Below are 27,835 nucleotides of genomic sequence, written 5' to 3'. Positions count from 1 at the left end.
GAGTGAAAGTGGTAAGTGCCCCCAGACCTCCAACTGCTTGTTAGTGTCCTGCAACAATCTCTGCACATTTTGTACATAAAGCTTTAAGTCCCTGGTAATAGTAACTTCCAAATATTTCAAGGAGTTTTGTGTCCACTGTAGAGGGAAGCTCCCCAGCCATTTTATCTGATCTTCTAGCAACACTGGCAGGGCCATAGATTTGTGTAGGTTTAGACAAAAACCTGAGTATCTCCCGTACTGTTCAATTAACTGTAACAACTTAGGTAAAGTCTTTGGGGGCTCTTGCAAAATTACTAACAGGTCATCTGCATAGGCTAGAATTCTGATATTCTGTCCTGCTAACTTAACCCCCTGGAGATCTGGAGCCAAAGAGACCTTACGCAGGAGCGGTTCCAGGGACATAATAAGCAGCAAAGGGGATAGGGGACAGCCCTGTCGAGTACCACGTTGTATTAAGAACTCTGGTTCCCTGACACCATTGATGAACACTCCCGCTTTGGGTTGACAATAAAGCGTTTGAACTGCATGCATGAACCAGCCCTCTATGCCCATGGCCGCCAGTGTCTGGTACATGAACGTCCACCCAACCTGATCAAACGCCTTTTCGGCATCTAAACTCAATACCAGGGTGGGTGCCCCATGCTGTTGACTGACCGCCATGGCCATCAAAGTTTTCCTAATATTATGTACTGACTGGTGGCCTCTCACAAATCCGACCTGCTCTGGGCCTATCAGAGATGGTAGGTATTCGGCCAACCGTATCGCCATCAGCTTTGCCAAAATTTTAGTGTCGACATTTAACAATGAAATTGACCGATAGGATTCAACGTTATCTAAAGACTTCCCTGGCTTGGGTATTAAAGTTATAAGCGCCGAGTTAGCGTACCTTGGGAATTCTCTTTTTTTCTACTACCTCCCGGTAGTATTCCAACAGAGATGTTACGGCCTTCCCTGACAATATTTTATAATAGCCTGAAAATCCATCTGGCCCAGGAGCTGACCAGAGCTTTAATGTTTTGATCACAGTTTGTAATTCTGTCATTGTCAAAGGTTTATTCAGGTTCTCCAGCTGTTCCCCTGTTATTTTAGGGAGCCTTGCCTGAGCTAGATATTTTTGCATCTCTTGTTCCGAGGGAGCTAGTCTCCATTTATATAGGGTTGCCCAATCTTTTGACGGTCCGTGATTAAATTCCCATTTTTATCTTTCAATGCAGTCACTGTCCTCGGGACTCCTGATTTTTTTATTAATCGCCCTAACATTCTGCCTACCCGATTGCCATACTTATGTAACTTGTATTTGTAAAAAAGGGCAGACCTCAACTCACTTTCATGTAAGAGACTATTAAGGGCCACCTGAGTAGCTTTCAAATTCTCCAAGGTAGCTACTGTAGGGTGATGGAGATGAATTATCTTAGCCCTCTGCAACTGGCGCTCCAAGTTCAGTATGCCCGCAGACCTCTTCTTATTCTTAGTACTACAGTAGGCTATAATAGCTCCCCGGATGACCGCCTTAGAGGCCATCCAGAACAACTCGGGCTGATGTGTGGCGTGCCAATTATTATGCACTATATAGTGATCCCAATTTCGTTGCACATGTGCCCACAATTGCGGATCATGGTATAAGCCCGCTGGGTATCTCCACCCTCTACTCCCCGTGGCGTCTGTGGTAACTTTAATATCTATCCACACCATAGCATGGTCCGCCACTTCTTCTGGACCTATAGATGTTGTATCTACTAGGTGAAATATGGAGCGGGCTAGCAAAATATAGTCTATCCGGGCAAACGTGCCATGTGCCCTTGCCCTGTGCGTATAATCTTTCTCTCCTGGATAATCAATAGAAATCAAACAAAATAAAACATGGAAAAGAAAATAAGATGATACCTTTTTTTATTGGACATAACTTAATACATTTCTTGATTAGCTTTCGAAAGCTAATCAAGAAATGTATTAAGTTATGTCCAATAAAAAAGGTATCATCTTATTTTCTTTTCCATGTTTTATTTTGTTTGATTTCTATTGATAACCTTAAGAGTGGACTAACACGGCTACCACACTCCTCTCCTGGATAATAAATCTTCCACGGATCTACCAGGTCAAGGGTCTTATTAAATGACTGAAATTCTCTGACCCGCACTCCTCTATACTAAGAATCCTTTGTACTAGAACAATCTTGCCGGGGATCCAGGACTGCATTGAAACCCCCAACCACAATCAGTTCTCCACCGTGACTCTGCAGACATTTCCCTGCTAGATTGGTAAGGAAGGATGCATCATGGTTATTAGGCCCGTATAGAACCAAAAGCAACAAGATTCTCCCCGCCAACCAAACCTTCAACATTATATGGTCCCCCTGAGCCCCTTTTTCAAGTACTTTTGCTTTATATGGAAGCCCCTTTCGAAACAGCACCGCCCCCCCCCCCCCCCCCCCCCCCACGACTCTGTGATGACACTGCAAATACTTCTCTGACCCAGTGTTTTTGTAGTTTAGAGTGCTCAAGATCGGTAAGGCGTGTTTCCTGCAGACACACAATATCTGCTCTGTCTCTCTTAAGTGCAGAGAGTATCTTAGATCTTTTAATTGGGGAGCTAATCCCACCCACGTTCCATGATATTATTCTAGTGGTCATCCTTTAAAACACCCCACTCCCAGTGACCATGTTATACCCAGGATATTGCAGGTCTCCTCAGCCCCAAGACCCCATTCTCCAGACAAAACTCTAGAAGTACCTTTCAATTTCGTGTTATACTTCCCCCGATTCCAATAAAGTAAGTTCCGCTTCCCTTTAAAGCCTAGTAATCGTTCATGAAATATAAACCCTTCACCCCAAACCCCCTTAATCCCCTCCCACAGCTCTAACCCGTTGGCCAGGTTCCAAGGCCTAGACCAGGAATTGGCAAGAGAACACCTAACGTTTCGAGAGCCCCCAACTCCTATAAATGCAACACATTTATATTAATAATTACTGCAACAATTGACATTTTTGGGATCTAGTCCCCTTTAGGTTACCAATGTCTTTAGTCTCCCTCCAGGATGCCTTGGTCTCGAAGGCCTGCTTTTGCTTCTTCCAACGATTTAAAGGTCTGCCATTGTCCTTGGACGTGCACTTTCAGGGAGGCTGGGTATTGCAGGAGAAAACGAATTTGCTTTTGGGCCACTGAAGAGCATATGGGATGAAATTTACACCGTCGCTCCTGCACTCCAGTTGAATAATCCTGAAATATCAGGATTTGCCGTCCTTCGTGTTTTAATTCTCCTCTACGGATCTTGAATCCCTGCAGGACTTCCATTTTATGGCGATAATTGAGCAACCGCGCAACCACCACTCTCGGCTGTTCCTGGTTTTCTCTGTTGCGGCCAACGCGGTGCGCTCTTTCAATGACCAGTTGTCCAAAGGAATCTGTCAGGGCCAACTCCTTAGATAGCCATCCCGTGAGCCAATCCACCAGGTTTTTATCAGGTATTTTCTCAGAAAGGCCCACAATCCGCACATTATTCCTGCGGGAGCGATTTTCGAGATCTTCTAATTTGTCCATGTGCTCCTGGAGCTGCCGTTTTACCTCCCGCAGGTCTGCACTATAGCCCTGTGAGTCATCTTCCAGGGCGGACACCCTGGTCTCCACATCCTCCATTCGAGTTTCCAAACCTTCTAATTTCGTATGGAAAGCGTCCAATTTTAAGTCTAGGGCGTCCCATTTAGGCTGCCACGCATTTGCAACTGCCAGCGTTAACTGCTCGAGTTGCGACGCTGTAAAGTTTTGGTTCGCCGGAAGCGGGTCCTCCGCCATTTTCGATTCTGGCGCCGACACTTTACTTTTGTCCTTTTCTTTTTTCCCCACTCGTAGCGCCATTCCAGTTGGAGACTGTTTAAGATATTTGTCCATAAAGGTACGCCAATTCTGATTTTTTTCTTTTTGAACACTCGCGTTGCAGTATTTTAAGCGGTTTATGGAGCGAGGGCCCAGGAGCTAAAGCAGATCACATCCACTCAGCTCATCACGTCACATGGTCTTTTGCCTCGGGATTTATATTGTCTGTGCTTTCTTGGTTTGGTTCGACGTTGCCTCCAGTTTAATGTTGCGTCTATAGTGTTCTCCGAGGACAAGCAGGCTGCTTGTTCTCACGACTGGGTTGACGTCCATGGCAGCCCCCACCAACCGGAAGAAAACTTCGCGGGCGGTCCCGCACGCAGGGCACGCCCACCGCGCATGCGCGGCCGTCTTCCCACCCGTGTGCGACGGTTCCCGCTCAGTTTTTTGTATTCCGCGCTAGAGAGAGACGTGTTACACATCTCTCTCTTTGTCAGCCCCGGAAACCGGATTGCGGCCTAGCCGCGGTTATTCTTTGTTTCACGTACGCGTTCGCGTGTTTTTTTTTTTTTCTTCGGAAAAAAAAAGGAGTTGTCCTCGTTCTTAGCCGCGAGGGCGCTTCGTCGCGGCCTTGTGGCCGCGTGGTCATTTCTTTTTCGGGTGTGCTTTTCACCGCCACCATCGACGAGTTTGACCTTGCCGACGCAATTTTTCCGTCTCTGTCCTTGAAGGTCCCAAGCGGATTCAGAAAGTGTGGTCGGTGTGGCCAGCAGATCTCGCAGACCGATACCCACGCTTGGCGTCTCCAGTGCCTCGGCCCGGAGCATAATTCCAAGACATGCACCTTGTGTCTCGGCTTAAGGAAGCGGACACAGGTGGCGAGGCAAGTTCTATGGGACCGTCTTTTTGGAACTTGCGCCGGCCCTTCGACGTCGACCTCGACGGCATTGGTGTCGACGGCCGGATCTTCGGTACCGGTACCGATGTCGACGAAATCGGCGCTGACTCTGGCGCCGACCCCAGGAGTACAGGTACCTTTGGCCCGCCGGCCTGCCGGTGACGGCGGGGGTGAGCGGCCGCGCGGGCAGTCTGCCCCGGCCACTCCCTCTGCCCAGGGCCATCGGGACTGAACCCTGTCGAATCCGATTCCTCGGGGGGGGGGGGGGTACCACCTCCTCCTCGTCTCTTCCGCCGAACGCCGATGATGGGCATCGAAAGAAAGCAAAGAAGCACCGTCATCGGTCGCCCACGGCGCACGGGACTGCCAGCTCCGGTACTTCGAGGGACGACTCGACGCCCAGGAAGCGGCAGTGCTGGGAGGAGCGTTCCCCCTCGGTTGAAGAGGTGTCGCTGCGTCAGTCCGCGGGTACCTCGGTACCGTCTCCTTGGACCCGAGCAGCTTCCGGCACCGACACCCACACAGGCCCCCTGCCTTTCCCGACAGCGGACCTTGACGAGTGCCTCCGAGCCATCCTTCCCGGAATCCTGGAAGGGCTGATGCGCCAGGCGCTGCCAGTACCGGGGGTGCTTGCGCCCCCGGCGCCATTGATGGAGGCGCCGGTGTGCTCTGGCCCGGTGCCGAGGCCTCCGACTCCGCTTGCGGCACCGGTGTCGACCGCCACGCAGGTGGAGTCCCCGTTGACATCGATGGGGGAAGCTTCGTCCCCGCCGGCGCGGGAGTCCACCACTCGGCGCCATCATCAAGGACGTGGTTCCTCGCAGCCGAGACGGGCCCGGTTGAGGTCTGAGCTGAGAGAGCTCATGTCCGACACCGAGGAGGAGGCCTCGTGGGGGGAAGAGGAGGACCCTAGATATTTCTCCTCAGAGGAGTCTGTGGGCCTTCCCTCTGACCCTACACCTTCACCGGAGAGGAAGCTCTCGCCTCCTGAGAGCCTCTCCTTTGCCTCTTTTGTCAGGGATATGTCTATCTGCATTCCCTTTCCCGTGGTTACTGTGGATGAGCCGAGGGCGGAGATGCTCGAAGTCCTCGACTATCCATCACCACCTAGAGAGTCTTCCACGGTGCCGTTGCACAATGTACTTAAGGAGACACTGCTTCGGAACTAGCTGACGCCACTATCTAATCCCACCATCCCCAAGAAAGCGGAGTCCCAATACAGGATCCACTCAGACCCAGAGTTGATGCGGCCTCAATTGCCTCATGACTTGGCGGTCGTGGACTCTGCTCTCAAGAGAGCACGGAGTTCGAGAGATACCGCCTCGGCGCCCCCTGGGCGGGAGTCTCGCACTCTGGACTCGTTTGGGAGGAAGACCTACCAGTCTTCCATGCTCGTGACCCGCATCCAATCATACCAGCTCTACACGAGCATTCACATGCGGAACAATGTGAGGCAACTGGCGGACCTGGTCGACAAGCTCCCCCCGGAGCAGTCCAGGCCTTTTCAGGAGGTGGTCAGGCAGCTGAAGGCGTGCAGAAAGTTCCTGTCCAGGGGTATCTATGACACCTGTGATGTGGCATCTCGAGCTGCGGCCCAAGGTATAGTGATGCGCAGACTCTCATGGCTGCGTGCCTCTGACCTGGACAACCGCACCCAGCAGCGACTGGTGGATGTCCCTTGCTGGGGGGGGATAGCATTTTCGGCGAGAAGTTCGAGCAGTTGGTGGACCAACTGCACCAGCGGGAAACCGCTCTCGACAAGCTCTCCCACCGGGCGCCTTCAGCATCCACCTCTACAGGTGGACGTTTTTCCCGGGTCCGGCAGGCTGCACCCTACGCCTATAGCAAGCGCAGGTACACCCAGCCGGCCCGAAGGCCTCCTCAGGCACAGGGACACTCCCAGCGCGCTCGTTCCCATCAACAGCGTGCGCCTAAGCAGCCCCCTGCGCCTCCACAGCAAAAGCAGGGGACGGGCTTTTGACTGGATCCATGGGAACATAGCCGCCATCAAAGTCTCCGTACCAGACGACCTGCCGGTCGGGGGGAGGTTGAAAGTTTTTCATCAAAGGTGGCCTCTCATAACCTCCGACCAGTGGGTTCTCCAAATAGTGCGGTGCGGATACACCCTGAATTTGGCCTCCACTCCGCCAAATTGCCCACCGGGAGCCCAATCCTTCAGCTCCCATCACAAGCAGGTACTTGCAGAGGAACTCTCCGCCCTTCTCAGCGCCAATGCGGTCGAGCCCGTGCCTCCCGGGCAGGAAGGGCAGGGATTCTATTCCAGGTACTTCCTTGTGGAAAAGAAAATGGGGGATGCGCCCCATCCTAGACCTGAGAGGCCTGAACAAATATCTGGTCCGAGAAAAGTTCAGGATGCTTTCCTTGGGTACCCTTCTACCCATGATTCAGAAAGACGATTGGCTATGTTCCCTGGATTTAAAGGACGCTTACACTCACATCCCGATACTGCCAGCTCACAGACAGTATCTCTGATTCCGTCTGGGGTCACAGCACTTTCAGTATTGTGTGCTGCCCTTTGGGCTCACCTCTGCACCATGGGTGTTCATGAAGTGTCTCGTGGTGGTTGCGGTGTATCTATGCAAGCTGGGGGTGCACGTGTTCCCGTATCTCGACGATTGGCTGGTCAAGAGCACCTCAGAGGCAGGAGCTCTTCGGTCCATGCAGTGCACTATTCACCTTCTGGAGCTGCTGGGGTTTGTGATAAATTACCCGAAGTCCCATCTCCAGCCAGTCCAATCTCTGGAATTCATAGGAGCACTGCTGAATTCTCAGACTGCTCAGGCCTATCTTCCCGAGGCGAGAGCTCAGAATCTTCTGTGTCTCGCTTCCCAGACCAGAGTGTCTCAGCAGATCACAGCTCGGCAGATATTGAGACTCCTGGGCCATATGGCCTCTACGGTCCATGCGACTCCCATGGCTCGTCTTCACATGAGATCTGCTCAATGGACCCTAGCTTCCCAGTGGTGCCATGCCACCGGGAATCTAGAAGATGTCATCCGCCTGTCCGTCAGTTGCCGCAATTCGCTGCACTGGTGGACAATTCGGACCAATTTGACCCTGGGACGTCCATTCCAAATTTCGCAGCCCACGAAGGTGCTGACGACGGATGCCTCTCGCCTGGGGTGGGGAGCTCATGTCGATGGGCTCTACACCCAAGGGGTGTGGTCCCTTCTTGAACAAGATCTTCAGATCAACCTCCTGGAGCTCCGAGCGGTCTGGAACGCACTGAAGGCCTTCAGAGATCGGCTGTCCTACCAAACCATCCAAATTCGGACAGACAATCAGGTTGCAATGTATTACATCAACAAGCAGGGGGGCACCGGATCTCACCCCCTGTGTCAGGAAGCCGTCAGGATGTGGCGTTGGGCTTGCCAGTTTGGCATGCTCCTCCAAGCCACATACCTGGCAGGCGTAAACAACAGTCTGGCCAACAGGCTGAGCAGAGTAATGCAACCGCACGAGTGGTCGCTCCATTCCAGAGTGGTACGCAAGATCTTCCGAGAGTGGGGCACCCCCTCGGTGGACCTTTTCGCCTCTCAGACCAACCACAAGCTGCCTCTGTTCTGTTCCAGACTACAGGCGCACGGCAGACTAGCGTCGGATGCCTTTCTCCTCCATTGGGGGAACGGCCTCCTGTATGCTTATCCTCCCATACCTTTGGTGGGGAAGACCTTGCTGAAGCTCAAGCAAGACCACGGCACCATGATTCTGATAGCGCCTTTTTGGCCCTGTCAGATCTGGTTCCCTTTACTTCTGGAGTTGTCCTCCGAAGAACCGTGGAGATTGGAGTGTTTTCCGACTCTCATTTCGCAGAACGACAGAGTGCTTCTGCACCCCAACCTTCAGTCTCTGGCTCTCACAGCCTGGATGTTGAGGGCGTAGATTTTGCTTTGTTGGGTTTGTCTGAGGGTGTCTTCTGTGTCTTGCTTGCCTCTAGAAAGGATTCCACTAAAAAGAGTTACTTTTTCAAGTGGAGGAGGTTTGTCGTTTGGTGCACAGAACCTACTTGAATACCTTCTGCACTTATCAGAGTCTGGTCTCAAGACAAACTCAGTAAGGAATCACCTTAGTGCGATTAGTGCTTACCATTATCCTGTAGAGGGTAAATCCATCTCTGGAGAGCCTTTAGTCGTTCAATTCATGAGAGGCTTGCTTTTGTCATGGCCCCCTGTCAAGCCTCCCGCAGTGTCATGGGATCTCAACGTCGTCCTCACCCAGCTGATGAAGCCTCCTTTTGAGCCACTGAATTCTTGCCATCTGAAGTACTTGACCTGGAATGTCATTTTCTTGGTGGCAGTTAGTTTAGCTCTTAGAGTCAGTGAGCTTCAAGCCCTGGTAGCTCATGCGTCTTATACCAAATTTCATCATAACAGAGTAGTACTCCGCACTCACCCTAAGTTCCTGCCAAAGGTGGTGTTGGAGTTCCATCTTAACCAGTCAATTGTCTTGCCAACATTCTTTCCCAGACCGCATACCCGCCCTGCTGAACTTCAGTTGCACACATTGGACTGCAAGCGAGCGTTGGCCTTGTATCTGGAGCGGACACAGCCCCACAGACCGCCCAATTGTTTATTTCTTTCGACCCCAATAGGAAGGGGGTCGCTGTCGGGAAACGCACCATCTCCAATTGGCTAGCAGATTGCATTTCCTTCACTTACGCCCAGGCTGGGCTGACTCTTGAGGGTCATGTCACGGCTCTTAGTGTTAGAGCCATGGCAGCATCAGTGGCCCACTTGGTCAGCACTATTGAAGAGATTTGCAAGGCTGCGACATGGTCATCTGTCCACACATTCACATCACATTACTGCCTCCAGCAGGATACCCGACGCAACAGTCGGTTTGGGCAGTCGGTGCTGCAGAATCTGTTTGGGGTTTGAATCCAACTCCACCCTTCAGGACCCGATTTATTCTGTTCAGGAGTTGTTCTTTGTAGGTCAATTTCTGTTATGCCCTCGCCGTTGCGAGGTTCAATTGACCTGGGTTCTTGTTTTGAGTGAGCCTGAGAGCTAGGGATACCCTAGTCGTGAGAACAAGCAGCCTGCTTGTCCTCGGAGAAAGCGAATGATACATACCTGTAGCAGGTGTTCTCCGAGGACAGCAGGCTGATTGTTCTCACCTACCCTCCCTCCTCCCCTTTGGAGTTGAGTTTTACTCATTCCTTTGCTTGTCATTCAACTGATCGGGAACGGTCGCCCACGAGCGGGAAGACGGCCGCGCATGCGCGGTGGGCATGCCCTGCGTGTGGGACCGCCCGCGAAGTTTTCTTCCGGTTGGTGGGGGCTGCCGTGGACGTCAACCCAGTCGTGAGAACAATCAGCCTGCTGTCCTCGGAGAACACCTTCTAGAGGTATGTATCATTTGCTCTCTGACCACGGTATCTATTCTCAGTTGTAGTTTCCTACATGATTGTGTTGGTTTGTGGAGAACCTGTAGGTAAGGAGATCCAGAGTGTGACCTTTAATATGGGTTTTGAGAGCTGGGGGAGTGTGACTGTCCCACATTGTTAGGAATTCTTTAGTGCTTTCGTCTGCTATGTCGTCAAGATGAAGGTTTATGTCAGTGATGATTAGAATGTTTGAGAAAGATGTGCGTACGTTTGAAATAAAGTCCATGAAGTCCGATTGGCATTCTTTCCAGCTGCCCGGTATCTTATATAACAGAACTACACATAGGTGCCCCAGGATTGAGTTGTCTGGTTATTTTGATAGCAGATATTTCCAGTTGTGGGGTTATGAGTTCCAGCCTTGATAAAGGATCTGTATAGGGTTGCTATTCCTCCCCCTTTTTTCTGTACCCTAGTCCAATGGGATATTTTGTATCCTGGTAGGTATATTTCATTGAGGATCTTTGGAACAGATCCACGTTTCAATGATGGAAGGCCAGGCCTAGCTTTTCTACTTCAATCCAGTCATTGATTTATCACTGATGGTGCATTGATATATCCAATGGTTTGTCAACTGGTTTGTCATGGGCTGGGTAGGAAGTTGTCATTGTTTGCGGATTCTGCTATAATTTTAACTAGCTGCCTTTTTGGCTCCGTTTCCTGAGTTTATATTGGTAGTTTCAGCTTCTTTGCTCTGGCACTTGGACTTGTTGAGGTCACATGCAGTTCCCATTTGGCTGACTGTGTTGTGCATTAGTCCAAACCTTGCTAGGGTGTTCGAACGTCAGCTGTGGTGTGTGAGTATTGGGCTTGTCTGTATGACCCCATGTGTGTGTGGAGGTGCTTATTGTAAGGATGAGCAGTGGTAATATTAGAAGTGTGTGGTATAGTGATTTGTGAGGTGACAAGGTGCCTTGGTGGTTTGTATTTGCAATCATTACTGTCAGTCTCAGTGATGATTCTCAGTATTGGGTAGTCCTGCGTGTTGGAGGTCTTTCTTCCTGTTAGCATGGTGGCACGTTCAACAGTGGAAATATGGAAATACTAGTAAAAGGCCCGTTTCTGACACAAATGAAACTGGCGCTAGCAAGGTTTTCCTCGGAGTGTGTGTGAGAGTGACTATGTGAGAGAGTGAATGTGAGTGTGTGTGTGAGTGACAGAGAGTGAGACTGGGTGCGAGTATGTCTGTGAGAGAGAGTGTGTGATTCTCCTCTCTCCCCTGGCCCCCCCCCCTCCAGCCACCCAGCAATTCTTCTCGCTCCTCCTCCAGCCACTCAGCGATTCTCCTCGTTCCCCTGATTACCTCTGTCGAAGTGGCCGCGTCATTGAAAGCCCTGCCCGTCTCTAGCCTTCACTTTGAGTTCGTTCCCTCAGAGTCCTGCCCTCGTGGAAAGAGGAAATGACGTCAGAAGGTGGGATTCTGAGGGAACGAACTCGAAGCGAAGGCTGGAGACGGGCAGGGCTTTCAATGACGCGGCCACTTCGATGGAGGTAATCAGGGGAGCGAGGAGAATCGCTGGCACCCTCTCCTCCCGCTCGCTCCCGAGTTGCTGGTGGACCTGCTGCTGTGTCCCTCCCCCCTTCCGAATCGCCGCTGGACCCCGTCCCCTGCCCAGAGGCCTGAACCCGGCTCCTCCCCAATGGACAGTCGCCACAGGCGCTCGCCCGCCATCCTGGCAGCCTCCATTTCCGAGAGTCCGACCCCGGTCTCGGAGATGAGGGAGGGCGGCGGGACGGGGAGCGTGTGGCTGCGGCGAATGTCCATCGGGGAGAAGGTTGGGTGAGGGGGACTCTGAGCGGGGGACAGGGTCTCGACTCGAGAGGGGGAGTGTCCATTGGGGAGGAGGGTAGGTGAGGGGGTCTCTGGATGGCGGATGGGGTCCAGCGGCGACTTGAGAGGGGGGAGGGAGAGAGCAGCGGCTACTCGGGAGCGAGCGGGGGGAGAGGGTGGGGTTCTCTAGGTCCAGATGCGAGTCGGGACGGGAGGGGGGGTCCAACGGCGACTTGGGAGGGAGTCGGTCAGGGGGGAGGGTCCGAACTGGGAGAGGAGAGGGAGGTTGGCGGGACAGCTTGCATGCAGCGAGTGTCCATCGTGGAGCAGGGTGGATGAGGGGAACTTTGGCCGGGGGACAGAGTGCAGCCACGACTCGGGAGGGGTGAAGGAGAGAGCAGCGTGTCCAGCGGCAACTATGCTGCATCCCCTTCTCTCTCAGTGTTCCGCTCTCGACTTCATAACGTTATGATGCAAGGGTGGGACAGTGAGACAGATGGTTACAGGCAGCACGAACCCTACGAACTGCACGGACCCTATGAACCCTTCAGTTCCACGGGGAGTCAGCTTCAGAACGTTGGAGTTGGAAATTATTATATAGGATTTTTAAACAACATGGAAATACTTTTAAAATAAATAGGAGGAAATATTTTTTCATGCAAAGAATAGAAGCTTTGGAACTCGAGGATGTGGTAATGGCGGTTAACGTATCTGGATTTAAAAAAAGGTTTGGACAAGTTGCTGGAGGAAAAGTCCATAGTCGCTATTGAGATAGACATGGAGGAAGCCACTGTTTGCCCTGGGTTTGGTAACATGGAATGTTGCTGCTATTTTGGTTTTTGCCAGGTAGTTATGACCTGGATTGGCCACTGCTGGCTAGATGGACTGTTGGACTGACCAGTATAGCTATTCTTATGTTCTTACCTTCTCTCTGTCCTCCTTATGACTGGAATCTTCACATTCCACTGCATTCTGCTGTGTTGCACCGTCACTATGGAATCCACTTCCTATGAGTTTCCACACACAACCACCTTTGCCTCTCTTCAAAACAGCCATGAAGATATGGCTGTATACTCGGGTCTTTTCCTGATTTACTCCCTTTCAGTCATTCAGATGCTCTGCTCCATGTTCATAATGTGTTCTAGTAGTTATTTTGTCTAACTGTGGATGAGTTTTGTTGTGCTGTTCATATCCCTAGTGATGTCTTGTCTGTCTACACTCCATTTGTGTGTTTAAGTTGCATACCTTCTACTTACTACTACTACTTATTTCTGTAAACCACCATGATGATTTTCAAACAGCGGTATATCAAATTAAAAAAAAAATCATCTTACTAGCCTAGTGGCTAGTAAGGTTATATTGGTGGATGGGCTGTGGATTAGGATGTAGGCAGGGATATGCATGAATGAGGTGTGTGGATGGAGTATGCAAAGGTGAGGGGGAAGTAACTGAAGGAGGTCTACTCATCCTCCCTTTGTACTTTTCATATTCCATGTGTTCTTTCCTCGTATTCCTCTCCAGTTTCTATCTCGTTTCCTAGTTTTTCTGTCTTTCCTTGGCTGGTAGCTCCTGCACTTCCTGTTAGTAGCACCAGTCACTGTTGTTGGACTATCTGTAGCACCACAGGGCTGCAAAACTAATATATGCAATGCTCTGTTTCATGGGTGTAAGGCCAGTCTTCTAGCAACAGTAGCACCTTGTTTCCCCATCATAGCTGTGTATTGAGCTACTGTATTCTGCTCCGCTTTAGTGGGTAGGGCAGTGGTTCACTGGCTGTTGCACAATAAAGTGCTTCTAACACCACTGCTACAGTATACAGAGCCCAACTCCCCTGCTTGCTTTGTCACTCAGGGCCTTTAAATGCTCTTTCTGTTGGGCTACGGTTTGCAGATAATGCTTTGTGCTCTTTGCAGGCCACACATGCACATAAACAGAGAAAAATGGGTATAGTGGTAAGAGTAAACCACCAGAATGGCGTTGATTTAGTCCTAAGTGATTACTTGGTGAATCGTGTGGAAAGAGAGAGAAGATCCTCAAGTACTGAGAAATGCAGTCCAAGACTATGAAAATGTGGCATATAGATACAGAAATATTTCCTACTGTTTTGGGTGCCACAGGTTTGATCAAAAAACTTCCAAGCACACCTGGATAAGTTGCCTATACATGTTACATCTTATGAACTCCAGAAAAAAGCTCTCTTTGGCACTGGTAGTGGCAGTGGTAGCGAGCTGCCTGGGGTGACCCGGATCCTTTCCTCTGCAGCATCCCACCTGTGCTTAAACATAAAGTTATGTCAGTGAGTGGGAGACTGCAGAGGGAAGGATCTGGGTCGGTCCAGGCAGCGTGCTGCCAGCACCGGCAAAAAACTCAGTTTTGGTGGACCGGGCTCGCTGAGGGAGGACATGGAAGGGGTGGTGAATGGGGAGGTGGGGTAGGGGCGAGTGAGATGCAGCAAGAAGGGAGCAGAGAAAGTTGAAGGAGAGGCCTGTTACATTATAAACAACAACAAAAACAACTGCTCTGTGTGCCAGCCCATGACAAACCAGTTGAGAACCGCTGCCCTAGAAGAAAGGTACAGGGGAAACTTGTACAGACGTTTGAATACTTAAAAGGTATTAATATACAAACATCTTTTTCAGAGATAGGAAGCAGAACTACTAGTGGACATGAAATGAGGTTGCAAGGTAATAGATTTTGGATTAACATCAGGAAATACCATTTCAAAGAGGGTGGTGGATGCCTGGGATACGCTGTGGGGGAGATGATGGAGACAAAAAGTGATGGAATTCAAAAATGTGTGGGATAAACAGAAGATGCCTATATAGAAAGAGAAGGATGATGAAAATAAAACTTAAATGACCTTAACACTTTAATCGAGCATTGATCAATGTGATCTGCATGAAGCAGCAGGTACAACTCTGGCTGCTTTGTTGAGCAGAATGGATCGTACAGGTCTTTATATTTATTTATTTAGATTTTGCTCACACCTTTTTCAGTAGTAGCTCAAGGTGAGTTACATTCAAGTACACTGGATATTTCTCTGTCCCAGGAGGGCTCACAATCTAAGTTTGTACCTGAGGCAATGGAGGGTTAAGTGACTTGCCCAAGATCACAAGGAGCAGCAGTGGGATTTGAACCAGCCACCTCTGGATTTCAAGACCAGTGCTCTAACCACTTGGCCACTCCTCCACTGTCATTTACTATATTACTGTGTTTGGAAAGAGATTAGTGATGTGACAGTAGGTTTGGTTGGTCTATTCTGTACAATCTGAGGTGTAGAATCTAACTTCATTCTTCCCCATGGCCCACTTATTTCCTGGTTGCCATAATAAAATAGGGGGAATGACCTAGTGCCAAGCTAAAACACGTTGCCCACTAGTGCACTATTTTTCCATTTCCCTTTTATGTTTCAAGAACTTTGTTCAGCACTCACAAATACAAAATACAGAACAATATAAAAAAATAACCAAAGATCAAAGTCACTGAAGAACAGCAAACTCTGAACCAAAATGATTCGCTGCAATCCCACCTCACAAAATGAACAAGAGCAACACTGAGAAGGATGCTGACACCCCCATCAAGGACAACAAAAGAAAATTATGCATTCAAAATCCTGCTACAGGCAATAGAAGTCAAGAGAGTCCCAAAATAACTAAACCATACAAAAATCTTCACCTTTAGCAGAAGACAAGTCCAAGATACCCCTCCACTCCAATGCATAGAGCAATATCATAGAAGAACACCACTGCAATGGCGTAGGAGCGTCTGGGGTAAGCCAGTGCTGGAGAATATAGCCTTTTTGACCAACAAGACTGTACGTTTGAGAAAGGAGCAGAATCCTTTAGGTGGAGAAGCTGAAAAGGTAAAAATGTTAAACAAAAGGCATGACACTACATGCCAGGTGAGATGCCAGAGACTAGATACATGTGCACCAAATTGCTTCCAAAACATGAGAATGGCTGTACATGGCCAAAGCATATGACCAAGATGTGCATTATTACCAGAACATTTCAAACAGACACCATCAGAGCGAAAGGTCGTCCGAAAGGCCAGACATACATTCATGTAATAAAGTTATAATGCAAGTCACTCAGTAAAACACTGTCAGTCACTTTTGAGATGCCCACAAAACAGGCAATCTGCTCACATTCAGTAGATTGCCAAAACCTGTCGTTTCGTTCTCTATAACGCAGCAAAATCCGTCCCTTCCTCTCTGAGCACTCTACCCTTATCCACACTCTTATCACCTCTCGCCTAGATTATTGCAACTTGCTTCTCACCGGCCTCCCACTTAGCCATCTCTCTCCTCTTCAATCAGTCCAAAACTCTGCTGCGTGACTCACTTTCCGCCAGAATTGCTGTGCTCACATTAGCCCTCTCCTCAAGTCACTTCACTGGCTCCCTATCCATTTCTGCATTCAATTCAAACTTCTCTTACTGACCTATAAGTGCATTCACTCAACCTCTCCCCAGTACCTCTCCACTCTTGTCTCTCCCTACGCCCCCCCCCCCCCCCCCCCCCGGGTACTTCGTTCTGTGGATAAATCTCTCTTGTCTGTCCCCTTCTCCTCTACTGCTAATTCCAGACTCCGTTCCTTTTATCTCGCTGCACCTCACGCTTGGAATAGACTTCCCGAGTGTCCCGTTCCGGGTCTTTACCTGCGCTCCCGCGGCGGGGAGCGATGATCGACGGGGGCCGCGGGCTCCAGTGCGGCAGAGACAAGCCACCGACGGGGCCAGCGCTTCCGCGGGTCGGCCCGAGGCTGGCGACTCGCGGGAGCGAACGCCGGCCTCAGGGAAGGGAGGACGCCGGCCAAGATGGCGGCGCCGGCGTCGTTGTCTCCCCGGCCAGAGCTAGGTAGCAAGCCCCGTCCACTGGCGCCGGATTGGCGCATGGAAGAAGGAACTCCGCCTGCGAGGCGGGTCCACCAATCCAGGCCCTCCTGGCCTGTCAGGGCTGAAAGGATTGGCTCCTCTCTAGGGAGGGGATGGACTGGCGGGGGATTTAAACCCCGGAACAAGAAGGGTTCAGCGCTTCTGTTTCTATTGCCAGGAGCCGACACAGTGGAGTGCGGAGCGTGTCCTTCAGAGACTGTGTTCCTCTTCAAGCTAGCCGTCCTTGCTAGCCACCTTCAGAGACTGTGTTCCTCTTCAAGCTAGCCGTCCTTGCTAGCCACCTTCAGAGACTGTGTTCCTCTTCCAGCTAGCCGTCCTTGCTAGCCACCTTCAGAGACTGTGTTCCTCTTCCAGCTAGCCGTCCTTGCTAGCCACCTTCAGAGACTGTGTTCCTCTTCCAGCTAGCCGTCCTTGCTAGCCACCTTCAGAGACTGTGTTCCTCTTCCAGCTAGCCGTCCTTGCTAGCCACCTTCAGAGACTGTGTTCCTCTTCAAGCTAGCCGTCCTTGCTAGCCACCTTCAGAGACCGTGTTCCTCTTCCAGCTAGCCGTCCTTGCTAGCCACCTTTAGAGACTGTGTTCCTCTTCAAGCTAGCCGTCCTTGCTAGCCACCCTCAAACCTTGAGTGCCTCTCTCAGCTAGCCGTCCTTGCTAGCCACCTTCAGAGACTGTGTGCTTCTTCAAGCTAGCCGTCCTTGCTAGCCACCCTCAAACCTTGAGTGCCTCTCTCAGCTAGCCGCCCTTGCTAGCTGCCCTTTAGAGACTGAGTTGCTGACTACCAGCCAGGCCGGCCGTCACCCCGTGGTTCCAGCAGTCCTGCTGGCCGCCTGCAGCTGAGGGCTCAACCCTCGGTGAACGGCGGTCGCCGCGGGTGAAGATTCGGGGTGCGCGGCGGTCCTCGGAGGTCTTACCGGGCCTCCAGGAACCTAAGGGCTCACCAATAACCGCGACAGGACACCGAGCTTGTACATCTAGCCCCGTCTTTGGCCGTTTTCAAATCCAGGCTAAAAGCCCACCTCTTTAACGCTGCTTTTGACTCGTAACCACTACTCACTTGCCCTGTACCCTTTTATCCCCACCTTTAATTCCCTTACCTCTTAGTTGTTCTGTCTGTTTGTATGTCCTATTTAGATTGTGAGCTCTTTGAGCAGGGACTGTCTTTTCATGTATGGTGTACAGCGCTGCTTATGCCTTGTAGTGCTATAGAAGTGATAAGTAGTAGTAGTTGACACTGGAGGGAAACACAATTCACTTCCCCATTTAGAAGCTAAAGCATCCATTCCCAACCCAGTCCTCAGGGCACACCTAGTCCCATTGGGTTTTCAGGATATTGACAATGTTTTCAGGATATTGACAATGTATATGCATGAGAGATTTGCATGAACTGCTTCAATAGCATGCAAGTCTAACTCATGAATATTCATTGTGGATATCCTGAAAACCCAGTGGGACTAGGTTTGCCTCGAGGACTGGGTTAGGAATAACTAAGCTAAAGTGTCAGTCATACTCCTTAATGTGTTCATACAAACTACCATGCTGGTAATTCAAGGGAATCAAGAGGTGAGCATCCAGGCCAAAAACAGTTAACTTATTCTATACTAGGGTGTAAGTGCATCTGCAGATAAGAAAGCAATGTAATTGCCAATCTACAGATAATAGTCTCTGTGTCAAACCATACTCCGTCTGCAGACAGTCCAGAGATTTAAGAGCCCATCGTCCTCAAATAGCTGATACAAATAAACTATCCCGTAAGAGACCCAGGTATGAAAATTAGGCGACATGATGCCAGCCACATTTCCTCCCCCTTCCCCCCTCCCTTTTAAAAAGGCAGTTTGTAGCTAGGGATTTTCATACATGAAGGGTACATATCCTGTTTGTCCTTGAAGAAAGCATAATTGTTTACCTGTAAAAGGGGTTCTTTGAGGACTGTGCAATGTTGGTCCTCCAGAAAAATCACCTCTTCTTCCTTGGAGTTGGCTTCTGCTGTTTGTAGCTATATATGGGACAGAGGTGACAGTATGCAACAATGCAAGTATAGTGCCCGTACAGGCACAGTTTACTGTGCTAGGAAGCTCTACAACGTTAATGAATGCTACTTTTTCCAGCCAGATCTGTGTCAGATAGCATCAACTACCTATTTATGAAGGTTAAAATCCTGCTGTCCTCAGAACACCTGTTAAGGTAAAGCAGTTTTGATAGACCATATCAGTTCTTAATATATAACTTATTTCAGACTCCTCAATATTAGGAATATATACCTTTGTTGAGACTAAGCAAAAAAGTACAGTTTTGAGGAGGGGAGAGGGATATAGCTGAATTGGGGAAAATACAGCTGTAGGTGAAAGGATTTTCAGAAAGGTACACCATCTATTACTCAGTTACTGTGTATACTTGACAGGTAAAGGCACTATGAAAGATAGAAATGACTTGTTTGGTTTGTCAGATGTGCCCAATCCCCTTTATATCTTTGTCCTGTCATAATTATGGCTCTTGATTTTATAGAATGGGGGAGGGGGCATTTTCAGTCTGTGCTCTTTGCCTTTAATTTGAAGCAGAAAATTTTGTATTTTTATTCCCATGATTTTGTGTTGGCTAAAATTTATATTTTTCCATATTTTTGCTGTTCAGATGTAAATGAAATTCAGTATATATAAGTCCTTTAAAATAAGTGATTTGCTCTTTTTTGTTTTTGTTTAATTTTGCCTGATGTTCAATCAGTCATTCATTTCTATTGTATTCATGTACATCTAGTTTCTCCGCGGGCAAGCTGGCTGCTTGTTCTCACATGTGGGTCGATTTCCGTGTTGGCCTGGGAACCGGCGTTTTGCAAGAGCAAAAAACAAACTTGCCAGATTCTTCTGGTGTGTGTGCTGCGCGCATCGCGCATGTGAGGATTGACGTTCCAGTTTTTCTTTTTCTGCAACGAGGTGTGGCAGGTTCCTCATAGGAGTCTTCGTTTTTGCGAGTTTCGCTGTATTGTTTTGATTTTCCAGAAAAAAGTAGTTCTCTTTTATTTTTATCATTAGTTGTTGATTCCCATAAATTTTAAGTTTTCTTTCTTTTTCGACGCGGCCAGCCTTTCTTCCTTTTTTTTTTTTTTTTTTTTGTGTCCTTTTCTTTTTGACACAATCGCGTCATTTGATTTCACCAAAGCCTTTTTTCCTCCCATGTCATCGAAGACACCCAGCGACTTCAAACGTACTCGGTGCAGCCGGTCCATCTCAGGTACCGATACTCATTCTTGGTGTATACAGTGCCTTGGGCCCGACCATAGCCCAGCCGCTTGTAGTATGTGTTTTCGTATGAAGAAATGGACTCAAGTGTCTCGAGAAGCCCAGCGACAGAAACTTTTTGGGGCTTGGTCCGGTCTATCAAAATCGGTACCGAGGTCATCGGCGTTGACATCGAGGGAGGCATTGACGTCGGGAGCAGAGGTAATGGCTGCTGAGAGACCAAGTCGCACTGGGAGCAGTGAAGCATCGAGTGGGTCTCCACCTGTCTTGAGGCCTCCTGTTATGCAGACCCCCGGGACCGACCATCGTCGGACCCAACCCCTAGGAGGCATGAGGATTCCACATCATCCTCTTCGGTACCGAGGAGTCTCGATGACTGGCATCGAGCAAAGGCAAAGAAGCACCATCATCGATCTCCTGCTACACACAGTGCCGGGAGCTCCAGGGGTCAAGGGACTCGGTACCCGAGAAACGTTGGCGCCGAGAGGACCGCTCCCCCTCTATACAGGAGGTGCCAATGCATCGGTCTCTTGGCAGCCCGGTACCTGCTCCCGAACCTCGGCAGATTCTGCCACCGGTTGTTCCACCGACCCCGCAGCTTTCTCCGAGGACGGCTCTCGAGCACATCCGGGCTCTGCTTCCAGGGCTTCTGGAAGGTGCTTGCACCTTCCATACCGTCTGCTGCAGCGGCGACTGACCCTTCGCCTGCAGTGAGGTCCCCATCCTCAGTGCCGCTTGCCACCCAGGTCGACTCCCCTTCGACGTTGGTGGAGGAATCTTCGCCGCAGTCCAGGCTGGTGTTGGCCCCTCGACATCGCCATCAAGGACGTCGATCCTCGGCATCGAGGCAGGCTCAGTCTCTGAGTGCTCTGAGAGAGGTCTTATCCGATACTGAAGAGGAGCGTTCGTGGGAGTCAGAGGAAGATCCGAGATACTTTTCTTCTGACCAGTCTTATGGGATTCCCTCTGAACCTTCCCCTCCACCAGAAAGGAGACTGTCTCCTCCAGAGTGTCTGTCCTTTACATCTTTTGTCCGGGAAATGGCTACGGCTATTCCTTTTCCTGTGGAGGTTGAGGATGAGCCTAGGGCTGAGATGCTCGAGGTCCTGAACTATCCTTCTCCACCTAGGGAGGCTGTAATGGCTCCTCTACATAAGATACTGAAGGAAGTCCTTATGCGGGACTGGTCGTACCCTCTGTCTGGCCCCATGATCTCGAAAAAAGATGATTCCCAGTATCGGATCCAGGTGAACCTGGGTTGATGAGGTCTCAGTTACCCAACAATTCCTTGGTGGTGGACTCCGCCCTCAAAAGAGCCAAAAGTACTAGAGACTATGCCTTGGCACCACCAGGCAGAGAAGCTAGGACATTGGACTCTTTTGGGAGGAAGACATATTAGGCCGCTATGCTCGCAACCCGAATCCAATCCTACCAGTTCTTCACGAGCGTCCACTTGCGGAACTCAGTGAGGCAACTGTCTAGTTTGGTTGACGCCTTCCCTCCGGAGTAGGCCGAGCCTTTTCACCAGGTAGTCAGGCAGCAGAAGGCGTGTCGTACATTCCTGGCCAGGGGCTCTTACGACTCTTTTGATGTGGCATCCAGAATCGCTGCACAAGTTATAGTGATGCGCAGACTCGCATGGCTGCGTGTCTCTGACCTGGATCATTCAGTCCAGCAGCGGATGGTGGATGTTCCTTGCTGGGGGAATAACCTTTCTTGTGAAAAAGTAGAGGATCTTGTTGACCAGATCAAGAAGCATAATGATGCTATGGATTCTCTCTCCCACCAGGCGTCTACTGCTACAACCTCCTCAACTAGGAGGTATTTTGGAGGGCAGAGGTGTGCTCCCTATTCCTATGTAGGCGTAGGTACACTCCTGCTTCTCGGCAGCCTGTCCAGGCTCAGCCCCAGCGTGCTCGTTCTCATCAACAGCGTGTGCATAAGGCCCCAGCTGCTCCCTAGCAAAAGCAAGGGACGGGCTTTTGACTGGCTCCAGTTCAGCAGAGCCACGGTAAAAGTGTCTGTCCAGACCACTTGCCGTTTGGGGGGGGGGGTTAATGTTTTTTTACCAAAGGTGGCTCTCTTAACCTCCGACCAGTGAGTTCTTCAAATAGTCCAGTTAGGATACACCCTCAATCTGGAATCCAAGCCTCCAAATTGTCCACCGGGAGCTCATTCTTACAGCTCCCATCACAAACAGGTACTTGCAGAGGAACTGTCCACCCTTCTAAAGGCCCATGCAGTCGAACCCGTTCCACCAGGGGACCTAAGGGCCCTGAACAAATATCTAGTCCAAGAAAAGTTCAGGATGGTTTCCCTGAGCACCCTTCTTCCCATGATTCAGAAGAACAATTGGCTATGCTCTCTGGACTTAAAGGATGCTTACACACACATCTCGATACTCCCAGCTCACAGGAAGTATCTTTAATTTCGGCTGGGAACACAGTACTTTCAGTACCGTGTACTGCCCTTTGGCCTGGCGTCTGCACCCAGAGTGTTTACAAAGTATCTAGCTGTAGTCGCAGCCGTCGCTACGCAGACTGGGAATGCATGTGTTTCCTTATCTCAACGATTGGCTGGTGAAGAGCACTTCGGAGGATAGTGCTCTGGAGTCCATGCGAATGACTATTCAGGTGCTAGAGCAACTGGGGTTCATAATAAATTACTCTGTCCCGTCTCACTCCTGTCCAGAAATTGGAATTCATTGGAGCACTGCTGGACACAAAGACAGCTCGGGCATATCTTCCCGAGACAAGGGCAGACAACTTCCTGTCCCTAGTGTCCATGGTTCGAGCATCTCAGCAGTTGTAGAGACTTCTGGGCCACATGGCCTCCACAGTTCATGTAACTCCCATGGCATATGAGATCAGGTTAATGGACCCTAGCTTCCCAGTGGTATCAAGCTGCGGGCGATCTGGAGGATATGATCCAATTCTCCACCGATTTTTGAAATTTTCTTCAGTGGTGGACAGTCCAGTCCAATTTGACGATGGATGCATCCCTCCTAGGGTGGGGAGCTCATATAGATGGGCTTCACACTCAAGGAACCTGGTTCTTCCGGGAAACAGGTCTTCAGATCAGCCTCCTGGAATTGTGAGCAAGCTGGAACGTTCTAAAGGCTTTCAGGGATCGGCTGTCCAACCAAATAATCTTGATTCAAACAGACAATCAGGTTGCAATGTATTACACCAATAGATGTGGCTTTGGGCATGACGTCACGGCATGTTTCTCCAACCTACTTATCTGGCAGGTGTAAACAACAGTCTGGCCGACAGACTGAGTAGGGTAATGCAACCTCACGAGTGGTCACTGAACATGGGCGTAGCCCGCAACATCTTCCAAGCGTGGGGCACTAGCATCAGATGCCTTTCTCCTTCATTGAGGAACAGACCTTCTGTATGCATATCCTCCCATACCTCTAGTAGGGAAGACTTTGCTGAAGCTCGAGCAAGACCTCGGAACCATGATAGATTGCTCAATTCTGGCCACGCCAGATTTGGTTCCCTCTTCTTCTGGAGTTGTCCTCCGAGGAACCGTGGAGACTGGAGTGTTTTCAAACCCTCATCACCCAGAATGAAGGGTTGCTTCTACATCCCAACCTCAAGTCTCTGGCTCTCATGGCCTGGATGTTGAGAGCTTAGAATTCGCCTCTTTAGGTCTTTCAGAGGGTGTCTCCTGAGTCTTGCTTGCTTCCAGGAAAGATTCCACAAAAGAGGTGTTACTCTTTCAAATGGAGGAGGTTTGCCATCTGGTGTGACAGCAAGGCCCTAGATCCTGTTTCTTGTCCTACACAAACCCTGCTTGAATACCTTCTACATTTGTCAGAGTCTGGTCTCAAGACCAACTCAGTATGGGTTCACCTCAGCGAAATTAGTGCTTATCATCGGCTTGTAGAGGGTAAGCCTATCTCTGGACAACCTTTAGTTGTTCGCTTCATGAGAGGGCTGCTTTTGTCAAAGTCCCCTGTCACACCTCTGCCAGTGTCATGGGATCTCAACATTGTTCTCGCCCAGCTGATGAAAGCTCCTTTTGAGCCACTGAATTCCTGCCATCTGAAGTACTTGACCTGGAAGATCATTTTCTTGGTGGCTGTTACTTCAGCTCGTAGGGTCAGTGAACTCTAGGCCCTAGTGGTGGATGCACCTTATACTAAGTTTCATCAGAATAGAGTAGTCCTCCGCACGCATCCTAAGTTCCTACCGAAGGTGGTGTCGGAGTTCCATCTGAACTAGTCAATTGTCTTGCCAACATTTTTTCCCTGCCCTAATGCCCACCCTGGCGAAAGTAGTTTGCACACCTTGGACTGCAAGAGAGCATTTATTTATTTTAGTTACATTTGTACCCCGCGCTTTCCCACTCATGGCAGGCTCAATGCGGCTTACATATACAGGTACTTATTCGTACCTGTGGCAGTGGAGGGTTAAGTGACTTGCCCAGAGTCACAAGGAGCTGTGCCTGAAGTGGGAATTGAACTCAGTTCCCCAGGACCAGAGTCCACTACCCTAACCACTAGACCACTCCTCCACGCCTTTTACGTGGAGCAGACTAAGCCCTTCAGACAGTTCGCCCAGTTGTTTGTTTCTTTCGATCCCAACAGGAGGGGAGTCGCCATTGGAAAACGCTCAATCTCAAATTGGCTAGCAGATTGCATTTCCTTTGCTTACGCCCAATCTGGGCTGGACTCTGGAGGGCCATGTCACGGCTCATAATGTAAGAGCCATGGCTGTTCAGTGGCTCACTTAAAGTCGGCCTCCATGGAAGAGATTTGCAAGGCTTCAACGTGGTCATCAGTCCACACATTCACATCTCACTACTGCCTTCAGCAGGATACCTGACGCGACAGTTGGTTTGGGCAGTCAGTGCTGCAGAAATCTGTTTGAGGTTTAGAATCCAACTCCACCCCCCTAGGCCCGTTTTTTATTCTGTTCCAGGCTGCACTGTCAGCTAGCTGTATATAGTTTCAAGTTAATCTATGTTATGTTCTTGCCGTTGCGAGGCCCAATTGACCAATGTTCATTGTTTTGAGTGAAAAATACAAAATCTGATTCACTTCTTTATATGGTTGTCAAACTAAACATAACATGAATGAAAAACACACTGAAATGAAAACACTGATATAAGAGGCAAATGAGAGGAAAAAGCTTCATACCCCGTTGCTCTACTCGGTATTCACACCGGAATCAATGTAATGAATTGGAGCAATGAGGACTCTTGATAAAGCCTACACGAAACGGATCCGTCGGGACCTCACCCCGTGAAAAGTAGCAGCGCAACAGCCCATAGCTGACAGCACAGATAAGTCATATTTTGAATTGAATTGTACTGTTTAGCATTATTGATACACTTTTGAGGCTAACACAGAGGGAGGTTTTTTAAGCTCATGCTCCAATTCATTACATTGATTCCGGTGTGAATACCAAGTAGAGCAACGGGTGTATGAAGCTTTTTCCTCTCATTTGCCTCTTATATCAGTGTTTTCATTTCAGTGTGTTTTTCATTCATGTTATGCATTGTTTTGAGTGAGCCTGGATGCCAGGGATACCCCACATGTGAGAATAAGCAGCCTGCTTGTCCTTGGAGAAAGCGAAGATACTTACCTGTAGCAGGTGTTATCCGAGGACAGCAGGCTGATTGTTCTCACAAACCTGCCCACCTCCCCTTTGGAATTATCTGTTATTTTATTTGCTTTTTGATTTAACTGAGGAGACGTGCTCGCACTGTGGGCAGGAAGGCAGTACGCGCAGCACACGCGCCAGAAGACTGGCAAAAGTTTATTTTTTGCTCTTGCAAAACACCGGTTCCCGGGACAACGCAGACATCCACCCACATGTGAGAACAATCAACGTGCTGTCCTCGGAGAATACCTGCTACAGGTAAGTATCTTCGCTTTACCATTTCTGCCTGCAAAATAGTTTGTTGAAACAAGTCTGTGTTTATCTAGAAAAATAGGAACTTGAACTCTTAATTTATTGCATGATAATTTAATATGCAAAAAGGGTTTGCTTTAATCTTTATGCAATCATATAAAAATCACATGAATATTGTATGAATATGATTAGCACTGGGCTTTGAGTCCATCAATTTAATTTGTACAGTCCTGACATATTAAACAATTATAGAATTTTATTAAAATGTCCTGACTTAAGGATGACAACAATGTACAATGTGACATCTTCACTAATCAGATTTTTTTTTCTTTCTATCAGCAACAACCCAATTGTGTTGGGGCCAAATAACTCCAATTTACCCAAAATATTCAGCATAATTGCAGACGGTGGCGTTCATGATTCTATTAAAAATGAAGACGCATGTGGAAAACGATTAGCTAATGTTGTTCGCCAAGTACAGGTGAGTACAGTTAAATTTGTTCAAAAATACAATTTTGTTTTTTCTTTCAATAAAAAGGTTAAAGTTTATGAAAACTAGACAATGGAAAAGTATATTTCTATCTTTTAATTTTTTAAAGTATGTTAATTTCTCTCCAGACAGCCAAAAGTTAAGAATTCTAAAAAATTGCAGTACTCTGTCTACTACACTGAATCTTTAAAGAGCCAAACAGCTGAAGTTGTGATATTGCCCTGATTGCATCCTCTGACAACTAAGGGTTTAAAAAAGATTTGGACAAGCTTTTGAAGAAGTAGATTTTTATCACCAGTCCTGGTTGAGAAACGAGGAATGGATCTCACCATTAGGATTTGCTGGGTACTCATGTTGATCACTGTTGAAAACAAGATGTGCTCAGTGAGCCACTGGTCTGGCCAAGCCATGGTCATCTGACATGACATCTGATGGTCAGATTGAATCCATGAGCACTTGTGCATAGCTCCCCAGCCTTAGGATCATTGTTGCAACAACCAAACCAGGAATAGTAGGGAGGAGGGGGTGTTGATTGATTAAAAAAAAAGGGGAAACATTCCTGGTTGCTTGTGAATAGTGGCTCAAGACACCAGATTCCCAACCTTGACTTCAGTTGATTGGAAGAAAAAGGAGGTTAAAAGAAAAAGAAAAAAACTTGAAAAATGCATGCTTAATATATTGTACAAAGGTGTACTTGCTGTTAAAGTGAATGGTTGGTGTTATATGAATGGATTGAGTGGGCAGTGGGGCTGTGAATGACCGAGTTCAGGGTTTAAAAAATTTCTCTTGCAGAGATGAAAATCGACTTGCCCTATAGAAACATAGAAAATGCAGGCAAATAAGGACCATAATATGACCTATCCAGTCTGCCCATCCATGCCATCTACTCTCCCTATCACTCCTCTAGAGATCCTATGTGCTTGTCCCAAGCTGTCTTGAATTCATATTCTGTTTTTGTCGTCTCCACTTCCACTGGGAGGCTGTTTCACCACCGTTTCCATAAAGAAGCATTTCCTCAGGTTACTTCTAAGTTTATTCCCTTTCGTCTGTATCCTATGGCCCCTCATTCCTGTGCATTTATGTCGCATAGGTATTTAAATGTGTTTATCATCTCTCTCCCTCCCACCTTTCTTCCGAAGTACACATATTGAGATCTTTTAAGTCTGTTGCTGTACGCTTCTTGATGAAGACCACTTGCCATTTTAGTATTTGCCCTCTGGAACAACTCCATCCTGTCCCTTCCTAATCTTTTCCCTCACCCCCTACTTCTCTCCACTACAGGAACTCACTGCCCATCCATCGACTTCATCACATTACCTTCTTCCTCCCTCTTGGTTTTTAATCTTCATCTCTTTCTTCCTTCCATTTTGCCTTCCCCATTCCACCTAAATACCTCTTGCCTTCGACACCTTCATGGCCACACCTCTCCTACTCTCCTCCGCTCTCTTTTACTCCTTCTCTTACTCTC

The 27,835-nt window shown here is 49.0% G+C and overlaps 1 protein-coding gene across 1 annotated transcript in view; it reads left to right on the top strand.

The window, feature by feature from the left end:
* The window catches only part of IPO5 (importin 5), a 358,310-nt gene that overhangs the window by 321,258 nt on the left and 9,217 nt on the right, over positions 1-27,835 (top strand). Inside the window, 1 exon segment of the mRNA XM_030201357.1 lies at positions 26,217-26,358. Within this exon segment, the coding sequence (XP_030057217.1) occupies positions 26,217-26,358 (142 nt within the window).

The sequence above is a fragment of the Microcaecilia unicolor genome, chromosome 4 (genome assembly GCF_901765095.1).
Source record: "Microcaecilia unicolor chromosome 4, aMicUni1.1, whole genome shotgun sequence".
NCBI lineage: Eukaryota > Metazoa > Chordata > Amphibia > Gymnophiona > Siphonopidae > Microcaecilia > Microcaecilia unicolor.
Note: the sequence above shows the minus strand (reverse complement) of the source record. Positions and strands in the feature narration are given on the sequence as shown.